The 23965-nt window shown below is 37.3% G+C and overlaps 1 protein-coding gene and 1 pseudogene across 16 annotated transcripts in view; one reads left to right on the top strand and one right to left on the bottom strand.

Annotated features, from left to right (window-relative positions):
* ABCC9 (ATP binding cassette subfamily C member 9) overlaps positions 1 to 23965 on the bottom strand; it is a 133136-nt gene that overhangs the window by 32463 nt on the left and 76708 nt on the right. For 6 of the 15 annotated variants that reach the window (XM_084877156.1, XM_084877155.1, XM_084877157.1 and 3 more), the window contains 11 exons: positions 22803 to 22908; positions 16628 to 16666; positions 14937 to 15038; positions 13045 to 13129; positions 10429 to 10509; positions 8608 to 8745; positions 8343 to 8468; positions 3387 to 3483; positions 2534 to 2763; positions 637 to 788; positions 356 to 425 (listed from right to left, as the gene is read on the bottom strand). In XM_084877156.1, the coding sequence (XP_084733282.1) occupies positions 356 to 425; positions 637 to 788; positions 2534 to 2763; positions 3387 to 3483; positions 8343 to 8468; positions 8608 to 8745; positions 10429 to 10509; positions 13045 to 13129; positions 14937 to 15038; positions 16628 to 16666; positions 22803 to 22908 (1226 nt within the window). The remainder of the gene's footprint in view (positions 1 to 355; positions 426 to 636; positions 789 to 2533; positions 2764 to 3386; positions 3484 to 8342; positions 8469 to 8607; positions 8746 to 10428; positions 10510 to 13044; positions 13130 to 14936; positions 15039 to 16627; positions 16667 to 22802; positions 22909 to 23965) is intronic. The other 9 variants (XM_084877152.1, XM_084877159.1, XM_084877151.1 and 6 more) reach the window with 3 other exon arrangements.
* LOC311619179 (small ribosomal subunit protein eS12-like) lies at positions 11977 to 12378 on the top strand (annotated as a pseudogene). The gene has a single exon. The product of its transcript is annotated as a small ribosomal subunit protein eS12-like (transcript).

Here is a 23965-nt window from a genome sequence, read left to right as displayed (position 1 = left end):
ACTCAACTTTAACAAACTCTACTGTGAATGAAGATACAACATTGATCAAAATCATTTCTTTTTACAATAAAGAGTTTAAATGTTAGTTTATCCCCTGCTGTTTCTACTTATTTCATGCTGATTCTCTAAATATTCCCTTCTATATGCATAAGTTGTTTTCAATTAATGTTTTCCTTAAAGATTTTATTCTAGAAATCATCTATTTATTATATTGCTATGAATGTAAATAGGTTTCCATTTAAGTGTTATAAATCCTCTACTGTTAAGAGGAATTATGGTTTACCTCAAAATGTTACTTGGCTTATACTAAAAAAAAATTCTTGAACTTTTTTTTGGAACTAACTCAGACACTCACCTGATCAATGATATTTGTATCAGCTGAAAAGCGATTGAGAATCAGTCCCAGGGGTGTGGTGTCAAAGAACCTAGGCAATAAACAGATTGAAATGTGTGACAATACTAAACTATTTGGAACCTGAGCATTGTGAATAGACAGACATCTTGGAGTCATGAAAATGAGAAGGTCCCTATTCATTTGTTTAAAGACTGAAAAAAAACCTTTAAAATTTCACATTTCACTTAAATTTAAATATGAATATATATTTTTATGTGATAGTAAAAAATAATTACTTTTACCTTATTGGTCCAAGGATTATCTTATTGAGGAGATTGTGATGAAGATTTTTGGCAGCTGTGAGGCCCATCCATTCTACAGTAAGAGATGTAACAAGGCAGAGGACAATACCTGCTCCACAGAGTATGCTAAATCCAGCTACATAGTAGGCCTTCTAAGCAACCAACACACAAAAACACATGAAATTATCAACTGATTTTTTTTCTTACTAGAACACCAGTATCAAAATCAGACAGTATTATCAACTTCATTATCTTGCATCAATTTAGGCAGTTGAAGGACTTCAATTTTTGAGACTTGGGGTAAATCCCCACCATAATCCTAAGGCCAAGTTCCCACTTGCTTCTTTCATTCTTTTTCAAAGCTTGTCTAAGGACAGATGAAGTGTCTGTTTTCAGGTTTGAAATATCCTTAAATTTCTATATTGCAGTGTTCATTCTCTCTATCCCTAATCTCAGAAGGAATAGCTAATTCATGGGTATGGGTAGTTAATATCAAATAACATCAGAAAAACAACAGCACAGTCCCATATATATGTTACACACACACACCATGTCTTTACTAATAAAGGTAATATGCTAATTAGACTGCACATCTTCCAGGCAACCTTCTGGACATCCTTCCAGACAAAGTCATTGTGGTGGAGCCAAGGAAGAGCAGTAAGGAGAGATCAGGCCAGCAAAGGAGAGCAGTTAGGGCAGTGGTCAGCAAACCACGGCTTGCGAGCCACATGCGGCTCTTTGGCCCCTTGAGCGTGACTCTTCCACAAAATACCACATGAGCGCACATACAGTGCGATTGAAACTTCATGGCCCCTGCACAGAAGCCAGTTTTTGGCCTGGGTGAGTCTATTTTGAAGAAGTGGCATTAGAACACTCAAGGGGCCAAAGAGCCGCATGTGGCTGGTAAGGGGAATCAGGCAGGTAGAGGAGAGCAGTTAGGGGGATCAAGCCAGCAGGGAAGAACAGTTAGGGAAATCAGGCTGGCAGAGAAAAGCAGTTGGGATCACGCTGGCAGGGTAGAGCAGTTAGGGCAATCAGGCTGGCAGGCAGGTAGGCAGAGTGGTTAGGAGCAATCAGGCAGGTAGGCAGGTGAACAGTTGGGAGCCAGCGGTCCTGGATTACAAGAGGGATGTCCAACTGCCAGTTTAGGCCTGATCCCACAGGCATTGGGCCTAAACTGGCAGTCAGACATCCCTTGATGCATTCCAGAATGAAGAGGGTGCAGGCCAGACTGAGGGATAACCTCCATGCATGAATTTCATGCACCAGGCCTCGTGTGTGTGTGTGTGTGTGTGTGTGTGTGTGTGTGTGTGTGTGTTTATATGGAAGCCTAAGTGACCGTTACGACCAAATGACCAGAATAACCTGAACGACTGGTTGACCAGTTGCTATGACAAGCACTGACTACCAGGGGGCAGATGCTCAACACAGGAGCTGCCCCTTGGTGGTCAGTGTGCTCCCACAGCCAACCTCCTGCAGCCAACCAACCTCCTGTGGTCCCTCCCCCCAGCCAGCCAGCCAACCTCCCATCCCGCCCACCAGTGGGCTCTGATTGACCCTGCCCTGATTGGGACTGGGCAAGAGGGCCCTGATCAGCCCTGATCACCAGCCAGGCCTAGGGACCCCACCTGTGCATGAATTTGTGCACCAGGCCTCTAGTGTGTATATAATTCCTTTGAATCTAAATCCAAACATCATCTTTAAATGTTTCTTATTATAACTTTAAAAATAAAAATGATGATAATAGATCCTACTTTGACATGTCCTGTTCTAATTAATTTAGGGAATCACTATAACAATCCTATAACATTTGGGCTATTAGTATCTAACTAGATTAAAAAAAAAAAAGTATCATCTCAACCTTTCCTTGGTGACTTAAACCCAAAACCCACTGTACCTGATCAGCATCCCTATTATTGTTTTCAGTGTACTCCGATGTCCATGTGGCCAGCCAGTAGTCTATAGCTACAATGACTGAATGCTTCAAAAGCTTAGAGAAAATCATCAGAAAGAGCAAGAAGAATCCTCCAGAAGTGAGATAGCACCAACAGGTTTTCCATGGCATTTTAGTCCTGAGCCTCATTACTGTGGACATGTTGTCATCCTCATCTTCTTCCTCTTCTTCCTCTGCATACAAAACACTTGTTTATACTTCAGATAGGCAACAGGTAGATTGAATTTGTATTATCCCATAATAAAGCATACAAAAATCTCCCTCAGCCTTCAGTCAGTCAGCAGGCTGATGCTAGACAAAGCATCAGCCTGCTGACTGACTGAAGGGTCCCGAGTTCGATTCCGGCCAAAAGCACAGTAGGGGGTGTGCAGGAGGCAGCCAATCAATGACTTATTGATGTTTCAATCTCTCTCCCCCTTTCCCTTCCTTTCTGAAATTAATAAAAAATATAATTTTAAAAAAATCTCCTTCAAAGTTACAGAAATACAACTATTAGGCTGAAAACATTTAAATGCTTTTGGCAGAAAAAAACTCATTTTAGCACTCTCTCACACAGCACAAATGTACCAAGACTCACTATGGGAAGTTCCTCAAGATGCCTGATGATTGATTACATACAACTTTCACTTCACTCCTACTCATTTCATTTTCACTATTCTGTATTTGATTGAGCTCTTCTTCCCCTGCAAAGAGGCTTATTCCTCAGTGGCACACTCACGTGTCCATTGCCAAAGTAAAACCCTCACATCCTATTACCCTTATGAATATTTCAAATGTAAGAAGAAGAAAGATCTACCTTCATCTTCATCCTCCATTTGGGCTTTGGCTTCTCTTGAATACATGGCTCTTCGGAGAGTTTTTCTCTCTAAGGTTGTTTGGTCAGCTTCCATATCCTACAGGAAACATCAGGAGCTCACAGCCACAGGAAGGTTTTGACTTCCCAATCAGTGACTCACAGTACCAATTGTTAGTGACCTCTAGAGATCCCTAACTCCTGCCAGAGGAGCAGTGTGGGGCAATGCCTGAGGTTTATAGGCGTGCTCCAGAGCTAAAGGCACCGAGCAGGAAGCCGGGAAAGGTAGTAAGAGCATAATGGAGCTTACCCCAGGGACAGGGATACTGGCTTTATTTTTATATCACTTTCAGATATTCCCTGTAGTTTCACTAAGTAAAGGTTTACCTATGTTAATATATATCTTCCTTAAAAACACATGTGGGGTGTTTTTTTTGTTTTGTTTTGTTTTTTTGTTTTTTTTACCCCACCCAGTGTATCTCAGTGGTTGAGCTTCAACTTATGAACCAGGAGGTCAGAGTTTGATTCCCTATCAGGGCACTTGCCCAGGTTGCTGGATCAATCAGTAGGGGGTGTGCCGAAGGCAACCGATCAGTGATTCTCTCTCATCATAGATATTTCTATCTCTCCCTCTTACTTCCTCTCCCTGAAATCAATAAAAAATGTGTTTAAAAAAGACACATGTGATTCTAGACTGACTAAAGCACTACCTGTCTTACACTGTTATTGTGAATTATTAAATATTTAGCATCTCGCTACGACAGCCACACAAAAGATAGAGAGTTCAATAGGAATTAAAGAAACATAGGCAATTTTGAAGGAAATAGGAAATGAGGGTACTTGGGCACCTAGCAGTTTAGGAGAAAGACCCAAGAGGGGGATATGTGCAGAAAGAGAAGGGGAAAGGTTCCAAAATCAAACTGCGAATTTTTAAGGGTTGCTGCAGACTAGCCTCCAGAGAAGAAGAGAGTTTCATTTTCTCCACTCCTCTGCTTCCAACACCCTTGTCCCGCTGGCTGTGGAACTGCAGTAGCATTGTGTTACACTGTGGATTAAATGAGCTTCTGCCCGACATTCTGGGAAACTAACCATGTCCTGGGTTTCTGTGGGGAAATGCATTCTGTGTTCCAAATAACTGACCTACAAACTTTTGCAATCTATGGTAACTTAAGGGTTTCCCGTATATGCCGATACAAAAAAATAAATAAATAAAATCAGTTTCTTACATCAATAAGCCAACAAACCTTTGAAGTGATCAGTCTCTAGGTAGCGATTTTAGTTTGGGGTTTATTTATTTATTTAGCCTCATATGACACGTGTGATTTAGGAGCCCTATTGTAGATGGCTCTCTTGCTTCCAGATTCTTGGTTAAAAAAGTAAAAGTGTCTCCTGAATAGTTATTTTTTCAGAGGCAATTTAACATCAGCTTTTAATTTTGTATCATGAGATCAGATAAAAACAAAAAACGAAAAGAGGACCCAATATTTTGGGAATAATATAATGAAATAAAATGAACCTGCACATTGAAAAATAGAAGATTTGGGTCTTGTTCAACTCCATGCAATGTGAGCAAGACATTTAACATCTCATAGACATCTTTAAAAAATCTTTAAGATCATGTTTCTTATTAGAAAATGCTCATATTAAGTTCGTTACAGGTTTAAAAATTTTTAATAGTGTTGATATTTGGATCAGGTAGTAAATATGAATTTAGAATCATTTATCCAATTAATATCATTGAATGCCTGTTATGGATCAGGTCAAGGTGAGAGCTGGGAGCTAGGGGTGGAAATATCAAATAATGCAAATTTATTTTATTTAATCACATCATGAAGATAATGGTTGATGTCATCTAAGCTAGAATTTTTAAAAATATTTAAATCAGTTAAAAAAAAAAAAAAAGGTCTTTTTCTTCTTGTGGTTTTCATTGCTATTTCTTTTAACACTAGTGACCTGGTGCACGGATTCGTGCACATCGAAGGGAAATTAATTAGAAGGTGGCCAGCAGGGTGGAACTGGGTGAGAAGTGCTGGATATGCCCCGGAGCCAACCTCCTTTGGCCCCTCCCTGCCGGCAGCACCAGGGCTGGAAGGGCATCTGCAGAGTGAGTGGCATCCCTCTGGCAGGTGGATTCCCTCAGCCTGGCCCTTGGGGATCAGGCCCAAATTGGCTCTCTAATATCCCCTGAGGAGTCCCAGAGTGCGAGAGGATACTCTGCAAAGTTGCTGTGGTACAGGCTGTGGAACACAAATGCAAGTGTGCAGTAAACCAGATTTGGGGCTGACAATGCCCCAGCAACAACATAACCAACAGGCAATGGTGGAATTGTGTGGCCCCGTGAAGAATTGGGCTCCCTCCTCTCTAGTTTCTGGGTGTGTCACCTGAGAACCGCCACTGCCAAGTCACTGCAGCTCAGCAGCTCCTGCGTTGAGCATCAGCCCCCTGGTGGTCAGTGCATGTCATAGCTACCAATTGGATGGACACAGCATATTAGCCTTTTATATATATAGGTATTCTCTTCTGTTTACCCCCTTAATCCTTAAACTGACCGTTCTGTCTAATGTTCTGAGACTGGATGTTTTGGAGGTCCTTTAATTTCACCTTCCTTCTCTGCTTGCTCAATCTATTCTGGCTGTAGGCCAGCCTTTCTCAGCCTTGGCATGATCACCATTGGGGCCCAGTAACTCTTTGTTGTGAGGATGGCCCTATGCAATGTAGATGGTTAGCATTGTCCCTGTCTTCTACCAACTGGATGCCAGTAGCACCTGCCCCCCAGATGCAACAACCAAAAATGTCTCCAGATGTTGCCAAATGTCTCCTAATAAGCAAAATCTGCCCTGGTTGAGAACCAGTGCTCTAGGGACACACTCTGCCTGCCACATAACAAATTAAACAAGAAGCTGTTTTACAAACACTTCCCTAAGGTGTTCTAAACATCTTGTCCCACAGTGTGATTCTCCTTGGCTCCAGATGAATTCAGGTGTCTGCCCTTCCCCAGATGCCAGCTCCCTCCCTCTATTTCCAGATGAGGATTCTGAGCAGGTGCATGGTTCATTTGGCTTCTACTGGCCACCAGTCCACCTCACAGCATTCCACACCCTAACTTGCTTTATATCTCCCTCCGCTGATATAGAAGCCTGTAATATGTCTTTAATTATAGAGCTATGCTATCTCAAGTGATCATTTCATTTCTAAATACAACTTAACAGACTTTTTTTCTGGCTTGCTTAACAGTATTACCACAAAATCAAGCCAAGAGCACTCTCTCTCACTCTTTCTCTTTTTCTCTCTCTCTTTCCAGATCTTCTTTCCAAAGTAAACCATAAGTGATCCTACTCCCTAAGCTTACATCATCTTCTTTTCTTCCTGGCATCTGAAAAATTATCGTTTGGAGCTATCCCAAGTAAATTCATAATCAAGCTTATCACAGTATAATTCCTAAGTCAGCACTTGCCAATTGTATCGTGTAATTTTTTTTTTGTGAATGTCTTTTAATGGTTCTAAGATTTGTTCTATTCTACTTAAGTATTTTTACATATATCATTTCTTCCTTGTGTGGTTTGCTTTTGATATTTTTGGCAAATCCACAGAAGACAGAGCAATCTCAATGCCTGTCTGACTTTGTTTTCCCTTCTCTATTGAAACATAGGTCCTTTTATTCTTTTATAAAAATGATATGTTTTAATTTCTTAATATTCTCAGAAACTTGCTGGTATAGATTTCATTTTATAATGTTCATTCCTGGTTAGAGGTACAAAATTCTGGACTTTTCTTAGGCCCGACTCAAAAGATAAGAATTCAAAAATTTACTAATTCAATTTACAATTTTGCCTTTTAATCTCAAATTATTCTTTTTAAATTATACTCAATCTGATTTTCAACTCTATTATTACCTCATTCAATGTTATATTTATGTCATACATAACATTATACTCACATTATTAGTTATGGACCTGAGTTAAGTCTAATTAGGACCATTTGTTATACTGTACAACTTTGGGCAAGTTACTTAGTCTCTTTGAGCTTGTTTTCCCATCTGTAAAGGTGAGATGGTATTTTTTACCCCCACTAATTTCTCACTCTATTTTTTTCTAATTTCTGGGATTTTGTGCTAATTAAATGAAATCATGTAAAAGGGGCTTTGATGTCTTTAAAAGCTTTACAAATGTAACATTTTATTGTTATTTCTTTCTGATCACCTTCCTTCATTCCCAACTCAACCCTATCCAATACATGCTTTACAACTTCATCCACACCTCACAGATCTTCCTTTTTTCAAATGTATCTTGGATTTTGTTTTACCCATGACCCTCCACTTATAGGTAATAAATGAGAATATTCTCACATTATGGGTGAGAAAAATAAGATATACATAACATAAAATAAGGATATATCATGCTTCAGCAAATACTTTAAGCTTGCCAAAACCGGTTTGGCTCAATGGATAGAGCGTCGGCTTGGGGACTCAAGGGACCCGGGTTCGATTCCGGTCAAGGGCATGTACCTTGGTTGCGGGCATATCCCCAGTAGGGGGTGTGCAAGAGGCAGCTAATCGATGACTCTCCCACATCGATGTTTCTAACTCTCTATCTCTCTCCCTTCCTCTCTGTATAAAATCAATAAAATATATTTTTTTAAAAAATTGAATTTTCAAAAAAAAATACTTTAAGCTTTAATCACACCCATTACTGTAACATAGTTCAAATTCCAATAAAAATCTAAAAATCTGATAGCACTTCATTCAAAAGACATCATTAGAATTTTATAGCTTCTAAGTAGCCCATTTGTTATCACATATAAATATGCAGTTACTTTCAAACGAGGGCTTCAAATGAGGACCATTATCAAATATTAAACATTAAATGTAAGTATTTGTTTAAAATATTTTTAGTAATTACACAGTACATTTTTCACTCTTCTGAACTGGACTCTGAACACTTCCAAACTATGAACAATTACCTTTTCTAATTCTTGATCTTGCCGGTTCATAAGTGTCTTCCAGTGCTCATAAAGCTCGACATCTTTGGTTTGAATGTCCTTCAAAGTTCCTTCTCTTAGGACACTTCCATCTTTCATGGCTATGATCTAAGGAAAGCACATTTTAGCACAAAAAGTCGTAACTAGCCAGAGGAATCACATTGACCTCAGAAGGCACTTCTAAGGGTCCCTGTTTATTAAAAGAACTATCATATAAAAATGAATGAAACTTCCTCTGAACTCTCACCCAGTCAGCATGTGTTAGATACTGCAGTTTGTGAGTCACGAGAACAAGAGTCCTCTTGTCATCTTGGAGAAATTTCAAAATCCCTTCCTGCATTAAGTGATCACTCAAGTGAATGTCCAGGGCAGAAAATGGATCGTCCTACAACCAATAAAATAGGGAGAAGGTAAACATCTCTACCCTTTATGTAACTTAATTTCTCTAGAAAGTAGAAATACAAATAAACAAAAGACAAATTATCTCTCAAATATAATTCATAAAAACAGACCCCATATAACTTTAAATTGTCAGAAAAAATAAATTAAAATGAAGCTTCTATTTTTTTCATGTTGGACGTCTAACCTACAGAACTGTAAGATAATTTGCATTTTTAAGCCACTAATTATGGCAATTTTTTATACCAATGAAAGGAAACCTATACACTGATCAAGAAGGAAAATGCTGCCTAAAAGATAAGCAATCTGTCTTCAGAGAGAGTCATCAAGTGGAACAACAAATCAATGTGTTTTTCTCTCTCTCTCAAAATCAATAAATAAAATTTAAATAAAGAAAAGAGATTATGCAAAATAAACCTATAATAAATGCCTAAGAATGCACAATAAGTTGACCCGGTGACTTGAGTTCAGTTGTTCTACAGCTGAGGTAAGTAAGGATCTGTAAATTGAAGGCAGTGAAAGGAACAAGAATAGAATATGATACTCAGAAGACCTTGGTCTCTTTCTTTCAGATTTCCAAGTTACTTGGTCCTCAGGTGGCTCAGTCATTAACTAGTCCCAAAATTCAAGAAGTCATTCCTAGTTGGGGGTTCATTCATTATGAAAAAGATTAACAATTATACAAATTACTGCTGGAACCTGCTATGGCTTTTAGAGTTGTTGCTTTTTCCTAGGGAAAGAAAATGGGACTGGTATTCTTAGGGAGATTAACCTGAAGTGAATTTATGCTATGTCCAAATTCTACTCCCATCCCCAGTAATGGGTCCAACTTAATGGGAAACTCCAAAATCAACCCACTTTTTGAAGAGGTTCTCAAGATTGGGTGAAGTGAAAACTTTAAAGGAGGTCTGGAAACCAGATTTATAAATAGTTTAAAAACTGTGCAGAAGGAAAAAGCAGGGAAGGATACATTTACATAGTCTTCCGGTATCTAATATACGTTATCTATTTGTAAGCTAAGTTACTTTGACTTCCTTCTGTTGGAGAAACCAAACTAGAACAAATTCATAATCAACATAATCATCTAATTTTATTTGTGGATCCACAAGTAGAACCAACTTAATAACCCTGGATATACATGATAAACATCCATGAAGCTTTTTTTAAAACAGACTCTAGACCTGCCCTTACAGATTATGATTGAAATGGGTCTAAGGGTGATAATAAGATTTTTATAGTTTTAGGAAGTTTCACAGACAAATCTAATCCACAGCCTGAGTTTACACCACTGAAACACAGTGCCATGCTTATGTCCACCAGGAATGTATTTTCCAGACCTTCTTTCTTTGTCAGAAAATATAAACAAGCCCTATGATTCCATCTAGTTGACCCAGCACCATGCACACTCCCTCATTAATTGTCCTCGTGGTTCAGAAATTCATATAAACAACCCCTGTGGGCACTCCAGTCTCTTGGACATCAGTATAGAGCCCCCAAGTCATTACCTTACATGTTAATCTGATTTATACTGTGAGGATTTGTTTCTCCTACATTTTCTATGATTTCACAAGTTAAATCATCTTTTCTTAGATTATTTGCCTTGTCCTTTAAAGACTCATTTTCAGAGGGAAACAATGAATAGAAATATAAGTCAAAGCCATATTCTCACCAAGAAGACAATGTTGGTATTCTGATAGAGGGCTCGTGCCACACAGATTCTTTGCCTCTGACCCCCACTCAGGTTGATGCCCTAGAGAAGAAATATCCATAAATATCTACCTTTCCACTAGTAAATGATCCGCTGGTTAAAAATTCCGTTTTAAGAATAATAAAAAAAACTCTTAAAATAATGTAATTTACTAATTAAATTGTGATAACATTGATGAGATAAAATGAAAACTATCTAGTGGTCAATGCCTGAATTATATTAAGGTAATTCCTGACTGATAATAGTAAGCCCCCTTTCATTCCGATAGAGAGCTCTCCTGTACAAAAGTGTTATTAACCAAAACACTGGTGAGTGCTAAAGACCACAAACAATTCCTTTTTTTTTTTTCTCATTTTGTGAATTGTGTCTGTAGTGTACTTAACATATACCTCTTACCAGTAAGTTTGATATTATGAGTTTTATTCAACAGAACTATGCAGCAATATGCTTTTCTAGTCAAATGTTGATTATAACATTTTTAAAACCTAGTACAATAAATCCTCACTTAACATAGTCCATAGGTTCTTGGAACCATGGCAAAATGACAGGCTAATTTATATAAACAAGAGTTAAGTTCCAAAAGCATCTCAATGGCCCTAGCCAGTTTGGCTCAATGGATAGAGCGTTGGCCTATGGACTGAAGGGTTCTGGGTTCGATTTCGGTCAAGGGCACATGCGTGGGTTGTGAGCTTGATCCCCAGTAGGGGGCGTGCAGGAGGCAGCCAATCCATGATTCTCATCATTGATGTTTCTATCTCCCTCTCCCTTCCTCTCTGAAATCAATAAAAATATATTAAAAACAAAAACAAAAGCATCTCAATGTTATAACAAACAATGATGAACAACAAAATGATGTTGAATGAAATGATTCTGAACAAAATGACAAAATGTTGTTATTTGAAGGCCTGATATATTTATTGAGCTCTTAGTACATGTCAGACTTGTGTGACTGGCTTTACATTCCTTACTTCTTTTATTCCTCACAGTGATTCCAATATGTAGGACTAGAGACCCGATTCACGAAGATTCATGCAAGAATGGGTCTTCCTTCTCCTGGGTGCCAGCACTGCCTTTGCTCTAGCCAGAGCCGCCTTTCTGCCTTCCTATGCTGCCCAGAGGCCCAGAGCTGCTGGGGCAGGGCTGAATGCCTGCATTGTTACCATGGCAATGACGCAAGCATCCGCCCCTGGCTGCTTGGCACCTGTATATGCAAATTAATCTGCCATCTTTGTTGGGTTAATTTGCATACTCACTCCTGATTGGCTGGTGGGTGTCACGAAGTATGGTCAATTTGCATCTCTCTCTTTTATTCGTGTAGATTATTCTCACTTTACAAACATAAAAACTAAGGCTCTGAGAAGTTAAGTTCATGCTCTTAAATACTAAACTATGGTGCAATAAATACTCATTAAGAATGCAGACTATAGCTCTTTCCCTGCCACTGCAGAGTTGCATGGAGGGAGAGGACTTGGTGTGTTCAATATATGGCTTCATCCATAACCCATTACCATGGTTGAGGAAGGTATTGCTGCCTTAAGAGTAATGGGTATTAATATTGCTTTATAAGGGGTGCTGAAGACCACCTTTATTCAGGATGGCCTAGCAAACAGAATTCACTGCAAGGCTGGCACAGCCTGAGACGAGTGCCAAGCCCACCTTTGTGTGCTTGCATCTAACTGTGATGAACCTAAGAATGCCAAGTTTGTGGAGGTGGTTTGTGCTGAACACCAAATCGACCTAGTTAAGGTTGACAGCAACAAGCAACTAGGATAATGGAAAGACCTCTGCAACATCCACAAAGATGGAAGACCCTGTAAGGTGGTTGGTGTCAGTTGTGTCGTCGTTGAGGACTATGGCAAAGAGTCTCAGGCCAAGGATGCCATTGAGCAATACTTCAAATGCAAGAAATGAACAAATAAACTTGACTTCTTTATTAAAAAAAGATAATGCAGACTACAGAGTCAGACTAACTCCAGCTGCACCCTGACTCTGTGATTGGGCAAGCTCTTTAACCTCTCTCAGCCTTCGTTTGCTCAGCTTCAATATGCAGGTAGCATATAAAATCTTTTGCACAATACCTGATGCCTATAACAATTTTAGCCAAACATTGTTATAAAGATTACATAAAGGTATAAATATTTTTCAGTTGGTCAGAATAGTAAAACATCAATGAAAAACATGTTTACACACAATAAAAAAAAAAAGAACACTTTAACAAGAATAAATCAATGTTGACAAGAGTAGAAGAAGTTGTCGAAAGCAATCTCAGTTTCCAAATCAATTCAAAGTAAACTTCTCAAGAAAGTAAAAATACATTTGATCAAAGGCAGGAACTTTCCTTGTGAACTTTCAAGAGGCCAGCACAATATTAAGAATACGGTGGTTACTCAACAAATGCTTAAGAGAGAGTGGCGTCAAAGAGCTCCTGTATTCCTGTTTCTGGAACTTGTTGCTAGGGCAACATACACATTTTAACCTCTCAGATTTTATTATGCTCCATGAAAGATTAAAGGAAACCAAAAGACTTTTCTAGATTTTTTTTTCCTTCATAATTTAATCAAACTAGACATAGCTCACCCTCTCTCCAATTTCAGTCTGGTCTCCAAATGGTAATAAGTCAATGTCTGGCTGAAGAGAACAGGCATCTGTGACGGCTTTATACCTTTAGGAGAAATGATGTTGAATTTTTAGAACACTGCCCATAAATTAAGTCCCAAGTTCAATGTCTTGAAAGCTGAAATGGGCCACTCATTGGGCAATTGGGAACATTAGCCTCTACTCTAAGTTTGTGGATACAGAGATAAACAGGCATTGGTTCTCATGCTTACAGAGCTAGTAAGTGGAGAACAAGACTGATACAGAAACATATAACAAAAACGTACCTTGTTAGGTGCTCCTAGAATACATAGGAGGAAATGACTCACCATTCTGAGAAGTTAGTGACATCTTTGCAGAGGAAGCAAAGTGTAAATAATATCCAGCAAGATGAGTCATAATTTGTCAAGATATGAGAGAAAGGAAGCTTAAAAAACTGTACAAAGGTAGATGAGTGTACAGTGCATGTGACAGACAACAGGAGGCTCACGAGGACTAAATCATAGGTTTTGGGTGGGTGTCTGTGCATAGTAACCATGCATGCTGAAGGAAGAGCAAACAGATGAAGAAGACTGACAGTATTCAAATTTATCTAAGGCTGGGACTGGAGATCGAATGGATTGGAAGTATAAGGAATCAGAGAGTTTGAAAGTGTTGGAAAAAATATCAATGGTTTCATTTTCTCAATCACCTAGTCTTAAAATATCCAAGTGATTCTTGATTCTCCCCTCTTCTTCTCCCTGCTCTTATCTGTCCATTCTTTTTCTAGAATGGTTTTCTGTCAACCACCTCTTTTTTCCACTTTTCTAGTCACCCCCAAATGCAGGCAACAAATACTATAATACATGCCTGGGTAATTATTCTAACAATCTTCTAAATGTTCCATTGCTCTTAATTCAGATTCATCCATATATCTGTCATTACACTGCCAGATTAATATTGCATTCACCTTATTATTTACCTTTCTAAAACGTGCTGTGCCTTCTCAGAATGCACACAATTACATCCAATTGTATTTCAGGGCCTACCACTACCTTGCCTACCACTTCTTTACAATCTAATTTCCCACTGTCCCCTAATCCCTTTCTGTCTGGTCTGTTCCCAGGCCCCAAACAGACCTCATGCCATTTGGGTTCTTCATCCCACACAATCTATTTCCTCTTCCTGCCCCCTTCCTCATGCTTCTCCCCTACCTAATTCTCCTTAACTTTCAAGACCCAGTTTTGGGGTCTTAAGACTCACCCTTGTGAGAGTGGCTTAAGGAAAAGATCATAGCTCTGAACACTCCAGTGATATTAAAAGATCCTACAGTCTCCCTCTTTTTTCCAAAGTTAACATTCTTTTTGTTGTTTAGTTGGGTTTTTCCTTTTGCTTATCAATAACCTCACCACCACCACCCATCCCCACCGTACATATATACACACTGCATTTTCGGCTGTTTAATTTTGGTGTACAAACTGTTCTCAGTAAATGTACATAATGGCCTGAAACTTCCAATGAGGCTTCTCTTAAAAGAGTTGAATCATAAGATTTGGTGATGCCTAGCCAGTGTTTCTCAGTGGTTGAGATCACAGTTTGATTCCTAGTCGGGGCATATGCCTGGATTGTGGGCTCAATCATCAGTGTGGGGCATGCAGGAGGTAGCTGATCAATGATTCTCTCTCATCATTGATGTTTCTCTCTCTCTCTCCCTTCCTCTCTAAAATCAATAAAATAAAAATAAATTTTTTAAAAAGACCTGGTGATGCAGTTGGAAGGAGGTCAAGCAGAGAGGAAAGGAACTCCCCATGTAAAGATTCCAGACACTGTGACCAAATATAAGGGTTCGAAATAGTTGCTCATTTTAGTTCTAGATTTTATACATTCAAAATTACCTCTGTTTGATGAAAGGACTTCCAAAGGTAATATTTTCTTCTACTGTTGCATTTAATAACCAAGGCTTTTGAGCTGCATAAGCCACAGAATACCTGCTCCTACTGGAAAATGGGGAAAAACAATACAACAAAATTATGCAAGGGTGCTATGCTGTATGTGTATTTTAGTGTAATTAAGTGAAATAAAAGCCAATAAAATATTGCAAACACAGAAATGGAAAACTCCTAAAAGAGAACATTTAAATAACCACCAACTTGATTAATGAATGGTTAAAGATTCCACTTGAATTCAAGGGATCAGAATTTTATCAAAATGTCACACAATGTGTGAAATTTGATTTTGCGATGATAAAAGAGTGTTTTAAAGTAGAAATTATTAATTAAAAATTTCTTTTCTAAAATGAGTATAGTTTTTAAAATAAAGATAAATAACAGTTCACTTTCTCACAGCCACAGATATTTTAATTTGAATTAAAAGCACTTTATATAACCATACATTTTATATGTAGACCTTAAAATGTGAATTGATACTATAATTATATATACAATAGTATGTGTTTGTGGCTTAATCACATTAACATATTAAAGGCAATAGATAACACATATTTCAAAGCAAAGAATACTATTTTGAGGAGTCCATTTCAATATTGAAATACACATATACCTAAAAACTATGTATTTCAATACATACTGAAATAGTTTATTTTTTTAAAAATGATAACCCTCTCATCCCTTCTCTCCCCCACCCCCACCCTTATTTTTGGCTTGCAAATTCTAGTAAATCTATATCTCAGGATTTAATTTGCAATAATTAGGAAAATGCATGTGAGTTGAAGATAAAGAAGATGATGGGATTGGGGCAGGAAAAGGGTCACTGGTCCACAGTTAGTTCATGGTCTGTATGTAGTAATAAAGGAATTAAGGTTAAAAGAGAGTAAGGTTATGAAAAAGAGTAGTTGGAAATGCTCACAGATTATCCGGAAACAGGTCTAGGAGTTTAGAAGACATACATATGCTAATGGTCTTTTAGATAACCATATGTGCTGCAAAGCAGTGGTTCCCAACTACTGACATGTCTGCTTCCCCTTCCCTCAAGTCCTCTAAGTGATGTTTTTCTTTTTTAAATACCTGAAGCACTTGGCTCCCCATCTCTACCTTATTCACAGATTCCATGACTATTTAACTCATAAACAATATGCGTATTCGTTCTTGCATTTCTACTGAATGAAGTGGGGTGACATTGGTTAATAAAATTATACAGGTTTCAGATGTACAATTCTAAATACATCATCTGTATAGTGCATTGTGTGTTTAGCACCTAAAGTCAAGTCTCCTTATGTCATAATTTATCACTCCCCCTTTACTCTCTTTTATCTCCCCCTAACCCCCCTTGTCATTTTATGAAATCCCAAACCCAGTTTGCTAAGAACAGATTGAATTTCAGCCAAAGTTGAGACATATGTGACTCACTGAAGGAAAACAGTGGTCACAATGGACCTTTTTGGCAAATTAATTCTTTCAGCAGCCTGCAAATGTTGGGAACCACTGCTATTGGAACCTTATAGCACATTTTAATAAATAACTTTATATATCATCAGAATGAACAAAATGAATAGGAGCAAGAGATTATCAAGTAAAGTCTGAGGAAGAAAGTTATTCTTATTAAATGCAGATTAAAATAGAAATAATACCTTCTGGTTGCTTCAAAAGAAGGTTCAGATTCATTTACACTGCAAGTATGGCAAACAATGTTCATTAATTATGAAATATAAATACAGAATGACTGCACATATCAAGTAAAAGATCAAATAAACATTGGACACATTAAACAGCTACATTTCCCAAATGTTTTTTTTTATATTAGTTTCAAAGACAAATAAGATAAATGATTTTTTAATGTCTTAATTGGTTAGAAAATAACTACTTAGTAAGCTTCCAAAAGATACATACCATCATTCTTTTTATACAAAATTTGGATTCATACAATGACTTGGGTTCCAGCTCCAACTAGTTGTATAAATTTAGGTAATTTCTCTAAAATAGTTTCCTAGTCTGCATAGGGATTCAATATTCTGAGGCTTCTTTACCTTTAAAATTTCAAATTTAATCTATTTAAATTCCTAATTAGCTACCATAAGGCCACAAATCTGGGGCAAAGTATTATATACACGGTATGCACATTTGAGAACTACTTGCAGTTCAGAGTTACTGGAGCAAATTGGTGAACGTGAGTAGTATAGCAAGATACGAGTTTAAAAAGTTAATCTGGTTCCAGATCATGAAAGATCCTGATGGTATGCAAAGGTCTCTAGAATGTTATTTTTTTTCTATATAATAAAATAAATTATAACACAGAAATAATCAGATTTGTATCTCAAAAAGGTAAATCTTGCCATGGTGTGAAGAAAGTTGACAGGGTTATATTAGAGTAAGTAGTTCACATAAATGATAACTACTTAAACTAAAAATATTAAAACACACATAGAAATGTTAAGGACAGACATACGAAAAGTGATTGGTTGCATTTTGCAGGCAATAAAGAGAGAAAAAAGAGTTTTAGGTTGAATCTTTGAATTCTGTCTTCGGTGCCCACCAACCAATTTCAGAGGTGGAGACACACTCCTATCAAGGTGCAGGAGAAGCATGTTTTGGAGATATGAGATATATGAGCTTGCTTTGGATGTGTTGAATTTGCAGCTTACATAAGAGTTTTTGGAGCTGCTGTTCAGTCTTCAAAAGAATGATCTTGGTCAGAAATGGTATATTATTCATATTTCAAGGTATCCGAAGTCAAGAAAATAATTTAAGAGCTAAGAAATGAAGAGGATCCTATAGTAGACTGCAGAAAAATTGAAGAAGTAGAATGTTTTTCCCATCTTTCACCTTCATTTCTATTGCAGTTCCTGGATTTTTGACACATTAATTTTGGCTTATCCTTAAAATATAAGTTCAAGTATCATTCATTTATTCATCCTCCTATTATATTTTCTTACAAAACCATGCACATATTTTTCTTGGCATTCATAAAAACTAAACCAAATATTTAATTATGAAAGTATTTTCTTATTTCCTTACTAGAGGCCCAGTGCACCCTCTCCAATCTGGGACCCCTCAGCCTGGCCTGCACCCTCTCCAATCTGGGACCCCTTGGGGGATATCCGACTGCCAGTTTAGGCCCAACAGGGACATCCATCTCATAATCCAGGACTGCTGGCTCCTAACCACTCGCCTACCTCCCTGCTTGATTGCCCCTAACCACTTCTGCCTGCCAGCCTGATTGTCCCCTAACTGCTCTCCTGCCAGCCTGATCTATGCCTAATCTCTCCCCTGCCGGCCTGATCACTCCCAACTGCCTTCTCCTGCTGACGTGTTCGCCCCCAACTGCCCTCCCTGTCCGCCATCTTGCGGTGGCCATCTTGTAATGACATCGTGTGATGCCACCTAGGCTTTTATTATATAGGACGGCCTTTGCTGGCAAAGAGTAAACTTTATGAAAATAGAGACTGGCTTCCCTTGTTCAGTTATTTACCTCCAACAACTAATACAATGATTTGCATGTTATAGGTGTGCCATACATATTTTTAATAAATGAATAAATCAAACTGTCATGAAAATCAAGACACCAATTGGTTTCAAGGAGTGATCAGTGGTGAACAGTTTCAAAAGCTATGGAGAAGTTAAGTAGGATTGAGAACAAAGCACTTAGGCAGGCCTTGGTGAGAACTTCTCAGCCAGACTGCAATGCACTGAGTAAAAGGACAGTGAGGAGGTTAAGTATGGGCAGATTTCTCTCTTAAAAAAGAGAAATGCCCATTATTTGAGAGATCAGCAAGACCTTTTTTAAAAAATGGAACATAATGAAATAGCAAGAAATTAAAGACATAAGAAAGAAGGGTTAATTAATGTAATAGTGTCCTGAATTAGACAAGGCAGCATATAGTGGATTTTCATTTCTGAAGACTTCCCCTTGCAGGATTTATGTATATTTTCCTTTATGTGTAAAAGTTAAATATCATATACTAGTTTCAGAGGAAGAAAGAAAAGTAGATATATATCCATTTGCTGGTAGTCATCTCACAAAAACAAATAAAAATTACCCTGTTCTTTCACTAACATTTTCCAGGAATAATGAAATAGTGCTTAACTTCTAGAGATCACCTATACTCACTCTTTCTCATAGCAACAAGTTTAATCAAATTCAGTTGTGGAAGATTATTTTTTTATCTTCCAAAATAAATAACTAGAGTTAGCTATTAATTCCAACATCAGCTCATATTTGATTATATGAACACCATTGGGTACACATCCAGGCTCGTCTTCCACCATTCAGTGTGGCAGTTACCATCACTGAAGGCAACAAGAGAAAGCAGAGGTCAGATGGAAAATCCTCTTCTGGAAAAGTGGCATACGATTTCACTTCTGCATGCAGAATGTGCGTGCATTTTCTTCAAGAGTACAAGTTAAACCTGGTGTTCTAGCCACGTCCAAGTATCGTGCTTGATACCTTTATGAAATGGAAATAGTGACTTTTACAAGTCTAAAATAGAAACAGTGTTTGGAAGAAGGAGAGCCAGAAATGGACACAAGAATGCTATCTGATCCAAAAAAGCTGACTCCATGTGTTATTATTTCCTCCTGCCAGGTAAAGTCCCATCAAACGGAGTAACTCTTCAATTCACCAGTCTTGGAATCACTGAGCCATGATGACAAAGCTGATTAAGGAAGACATAAGAAGATGGAACATCAAGACAGATGGGGCCTGATCATAGGCTGGCCCATGGCATGGCGAGTAGAAGGAGAAAAGAAAGGGAAAGCAGAGATAAATGATGGTTCTGCTTCACATGATTAGCACCACTATTATACATTTTGGACTCTCTCATTGGAATCATCCATCAGGTAAAGCTTGAGTTCTAGCTCCTAAGAGACAGGTAAAAAACCATTGTTTATCATGACTTTTAGGAAAGGACAACTTCTGGCAGTCAGAACATTTGCTTTGAAACGAACAAAGAGCACACCGCGATATAGGAGTAAGAACCAAGTCATTCTGACAGTCACTTCTTCCTCTCTTTCACCTTTCTCTTCTGGAACTACAAGATGTCAGACTAGGTCAAAGGTATCAAATTCCACGGAAACACCTACAGATGTCTTTGCTGTGTACCAGGTTCTACCCATGTACGCATGTCATGTATGAGCAGCAGTACCTTCTTTCCTGCTCAGAGTAAATATTTAGCTTTGCCAGAGGACAGAGTACTTTATTGCTCTTTGCTCAGGCCATTCTATGAGGATGCATTTAATTCATACAACCAGAGATACAAGCAATGATGCAACTATGACAGCAATGCATTGGGTGCCTTACCATAGCATTTAGCTTATCGTTTTGGTTTTTTATTTTTTGAGCTTTGAAAAACATCAAAAATATAGTCTGCTGCAATGCCTTTGACTATACATAATGTCACAATAGCTTTTTTTTTCTAAAATGAAGAGTAATTACAAATAACTCTTTAAAAAAAGGTCAGTATTCTCTGAATATTCCTGATTAAAATTATCTTTTATCAGCTATTAAAGATACCATGGAGGAAAATTAAGTACTTTTTGTAATTAAAGAAAAATAGAACTAGTGTTAGCTTATCAAAACTTTTAAAGGTTTAGTTTCTAAGTTGTGTGTGTATCTGAGCCAACACAAACATGTTTTAAAGAAAATGTTTGTCCTTCTGCCATTAAGAGATGAGATTATTGTCTATTAAGTATTCATAAAAAGATGATTTGTAAATTATGTAAATTATATAAATACTTAGAATTATCTTAAATCCTTTCTTACACCTTCACCATATAAGCTCTTTCTCTAAGATATAACCTCTTATTAGCTTTTAAAATTAGAATCCATGGAAGAGATTTCTTTCCAAAAAAATCTTAACCTCTATTGAGTAAATATATGTTTTTATTTGTTATTCTCCCTTGGCCTAGCTTTCATGAAGCTCAGAGTGGAATTTGAGGCCCATATTTTATAATGGACTCTGGTGCATGCATTTCTAGCTATTAATTTCTCAGATTTTTACTTCAGCCTTATTTTTCTTTTGATATTTTTATCTCTTTTTCAATATTTATTAGACTATGTAATTTTAAATATAATAATTCACAACCTTTATAAAATGAGATAGGATATCTTAGTTAGGAATGCAGAAAGTAAATAATTGGGTTATGTAAAATACTTTCCTAATTCCCCTACCATTTATTTATCCATTAAAAAATTACAATAATTCTTAATGATGACATTGGGAGTCAATTTGGCCCAAGTAGAGCTGGAATCTTTTATAACACTGGAGAGGACTAGATAAGGAGAACATCCCAGAGGTATGAAAATAGAATCTCAAGTTTTTTTTCTGTCACCATCTCTCATCCTTTCTCTCTGTTTCAATGACAGTGAAACAAGGTAAAAATAAAACCCAAGTAACTTGATTATGACTGTACACATCACACAATATAACTTAATCCAGGAAGGTCTGCCTCCCAAAACCTATAGTCATGCAAGATGGATGGTGATGGTGGCAGGGCAAGCACTGCCTGGTGTCTGGCCTTGGTGATCGACAGGAACTTGTCATGAAGCAGACTCTAGGTAGCCATTATTTGCCAAGCTCTCTGCTGAATATTCACAAAACTGTTTCATTTGTACTATCTGTTAAATGTGTCCAACAGAAATAAAATGTACACTCAACATTTCTCAGCCTCCTTTTGCCAATAATACCAAAAATAGGATTTATGAGTCCTATTGTTTCCAGTTCAAATTTCACATCCAAACATTTCCTTCTCTTAATTGGAGTTGAAAATAGAATCTATCCTCAAAATGCCCTTAAATAGTCTTTACTTATTCTTGAGAGATGTCTGTGTATGTGAACTGCAGACTAAGCCACATAGAATGCAGAATGGTGGGCACAAAATGAAATTAAAGAACATCTGTAGGTATAGAGCAAGGTTTCTCATCTTAGCACAACTGACATTTGGGGCCAGATAATTTCTCTTGGGGGGTGGGAATGGGGGTTGTCCTTTGCATTGTAGGTTGTTTGGCAGCATCCCTGGCCACTACTAACTAGACAATAGCATCCTAATTTCCCTTTGTGACAGCCAAAAACATCTCCAGACATTACCTAATGCCCCCAAAGTTATACCTGATTTAGAACTGGTCAACGATCCAACTTCTTAGATAAGCTGTAAGCAATTTGTTCATAATTGTTTATGGGGAGTCGAGTAGGTAGATAATACTATGGTTCTGAGGCACTTCATTACTGCAATGTGCTTTGAAGACAACAAGCCATCCATTCAATTATACAGAAGAAGCACCATCCTATATATTTCCTTCTTCATATGATTCCCTACGCAACATGCTAGTCTGATCTATTTATATCTCTAGGTACTTCTAGTGTCTCATTTAAATGGAGCATGAAGAGAAGTGACTGATTTCTCAGCCCCTTATGAAGATTCTGGAAAATATTATTTCATATTTCTTCTCTGATCATTGAACCATTAAGGCTTTGTTTGCATTTAAACTTTATACATAATGCAAGTTTTCCATACCTTCTTTTATTGCACGCTGAATTTTTAAATTATTTGTTATCCATTTAATTTTTAAAATCTCTGTACAATCTTAATCTTACGTTTATCTCAGCAACATACTATTATAAACACCTATAAAATTGCTTTGTAATTCTTAATTTATGACACTTAAGGTTTCCACAGATTTAAATAAACAAACAAATAAATAAATAAATAGCTGTGCTCCAACTCCTATCATGGGAGTTTATTGCTTTAATTCTTCCCTTAGATCATCAGCTGTGTGACAGAACAATAGACATTAATTTAAAATGCACATACTTGCTCCAGTGAACTTTTCCTTCCAGTGCCTGCATCTCGCCTAGGATGGCAAGAAGAAGAGAGGACTTCCCACATCCCACTTGGCCCACAATCATGGTTAACTGACCTAGAGAAATGAACAAAGGATAATAACAGAATGCAATTCTCTTTGTAAAATAAGACCAGAATACATTTAGAAAAGGTCAACATTTCACAATCAATGGTTCAGTTTTGGTCTCCGGCAATAAGAAATTCTAACAGCTACTTTCTCTAAGATGTAAGTTTTTTGAAAAAGGGAAGAACATCCGAAACCAGTTTGGCTCAGTGGTAGAGCGTCGGTCTGCAGACTGAAAGGTTCCGGGTTCGATTCCGGTCAAGGGCATTTACCTTGGTTGCAGGCACATCCCCTGTAGGGGGTGTGCAAGAGGCAGCTGGTCGATGTTTCTCTCTCATCGACATTTCTGGCTCTCTATCTCTCTTCCTTCCTCTCTGTAAAAAATCAATAAAATATATATATAAAAAAAGAAAAAGAAAAAGGGAAGAACAATTAAAACATATATGTCTTGATTTATATATTTATATATTTCCAAGCTATAAGAATAGCTAACATTGATGAACAGAGCATTGAAATGATTGCCTAAATAATTGATTAGTTTTAACTTTAAATTTCAAATCATCCAGGAGAAAAAGGCAGTTTTGACTAAAATTGATCACTGGGATGAGTTATTTGGGCTGTTCATGCCTTCTCCAATTTCTTATATTGATTTGCACATATTATTGAAAAATCCCAAAGTACTGACCATCAGATGAGGTAAAAAAAAATATTTCTATTTAACTAACTAGACGTTTTAAATACAAATTATTGTGTATTGTAGCCTTGAATGTCTTGAAATCTGTATCAGTCTTCCTTAGGGGTAAAAAAATAATAATTTTCTCATAAACTTTTTTTTATTTTATTTTTTATTTTTTAATTTTTTTATTTTTTGTTTAAACTTTTTTTAAAAAAATTCTTTCTCAAATTAAATGAAAAATCAACAACCCCATTATTTAAATGGGTCAAATCAACAAATGAACTGACCACAGTTAATCTGTACAGTAAATAACTTGTCCAAAGATCTATACTCAGTAGTATAAGGCAAGTCTTATCATTTCCAGTTTTTCCCACAGTGATACAGTGACTCATG

Source organism: Pipistrellus hanaki (assembly GCF_964339955.1).
Source record: "Pipistrellus hanaki genome assembly, chromosome: 3".
NCBI lineage: Eukaryota > Metazoa > Chordata > Mammalia > Chiroptera > Vespertilionidae > Pipistrellus > Pipistrellus hanaki.
The sequence above is the reverse complement of the archived record's forward strand: the minus strand, read 5'-3'. Positions and strand labels throughout refer to the sequence as shown.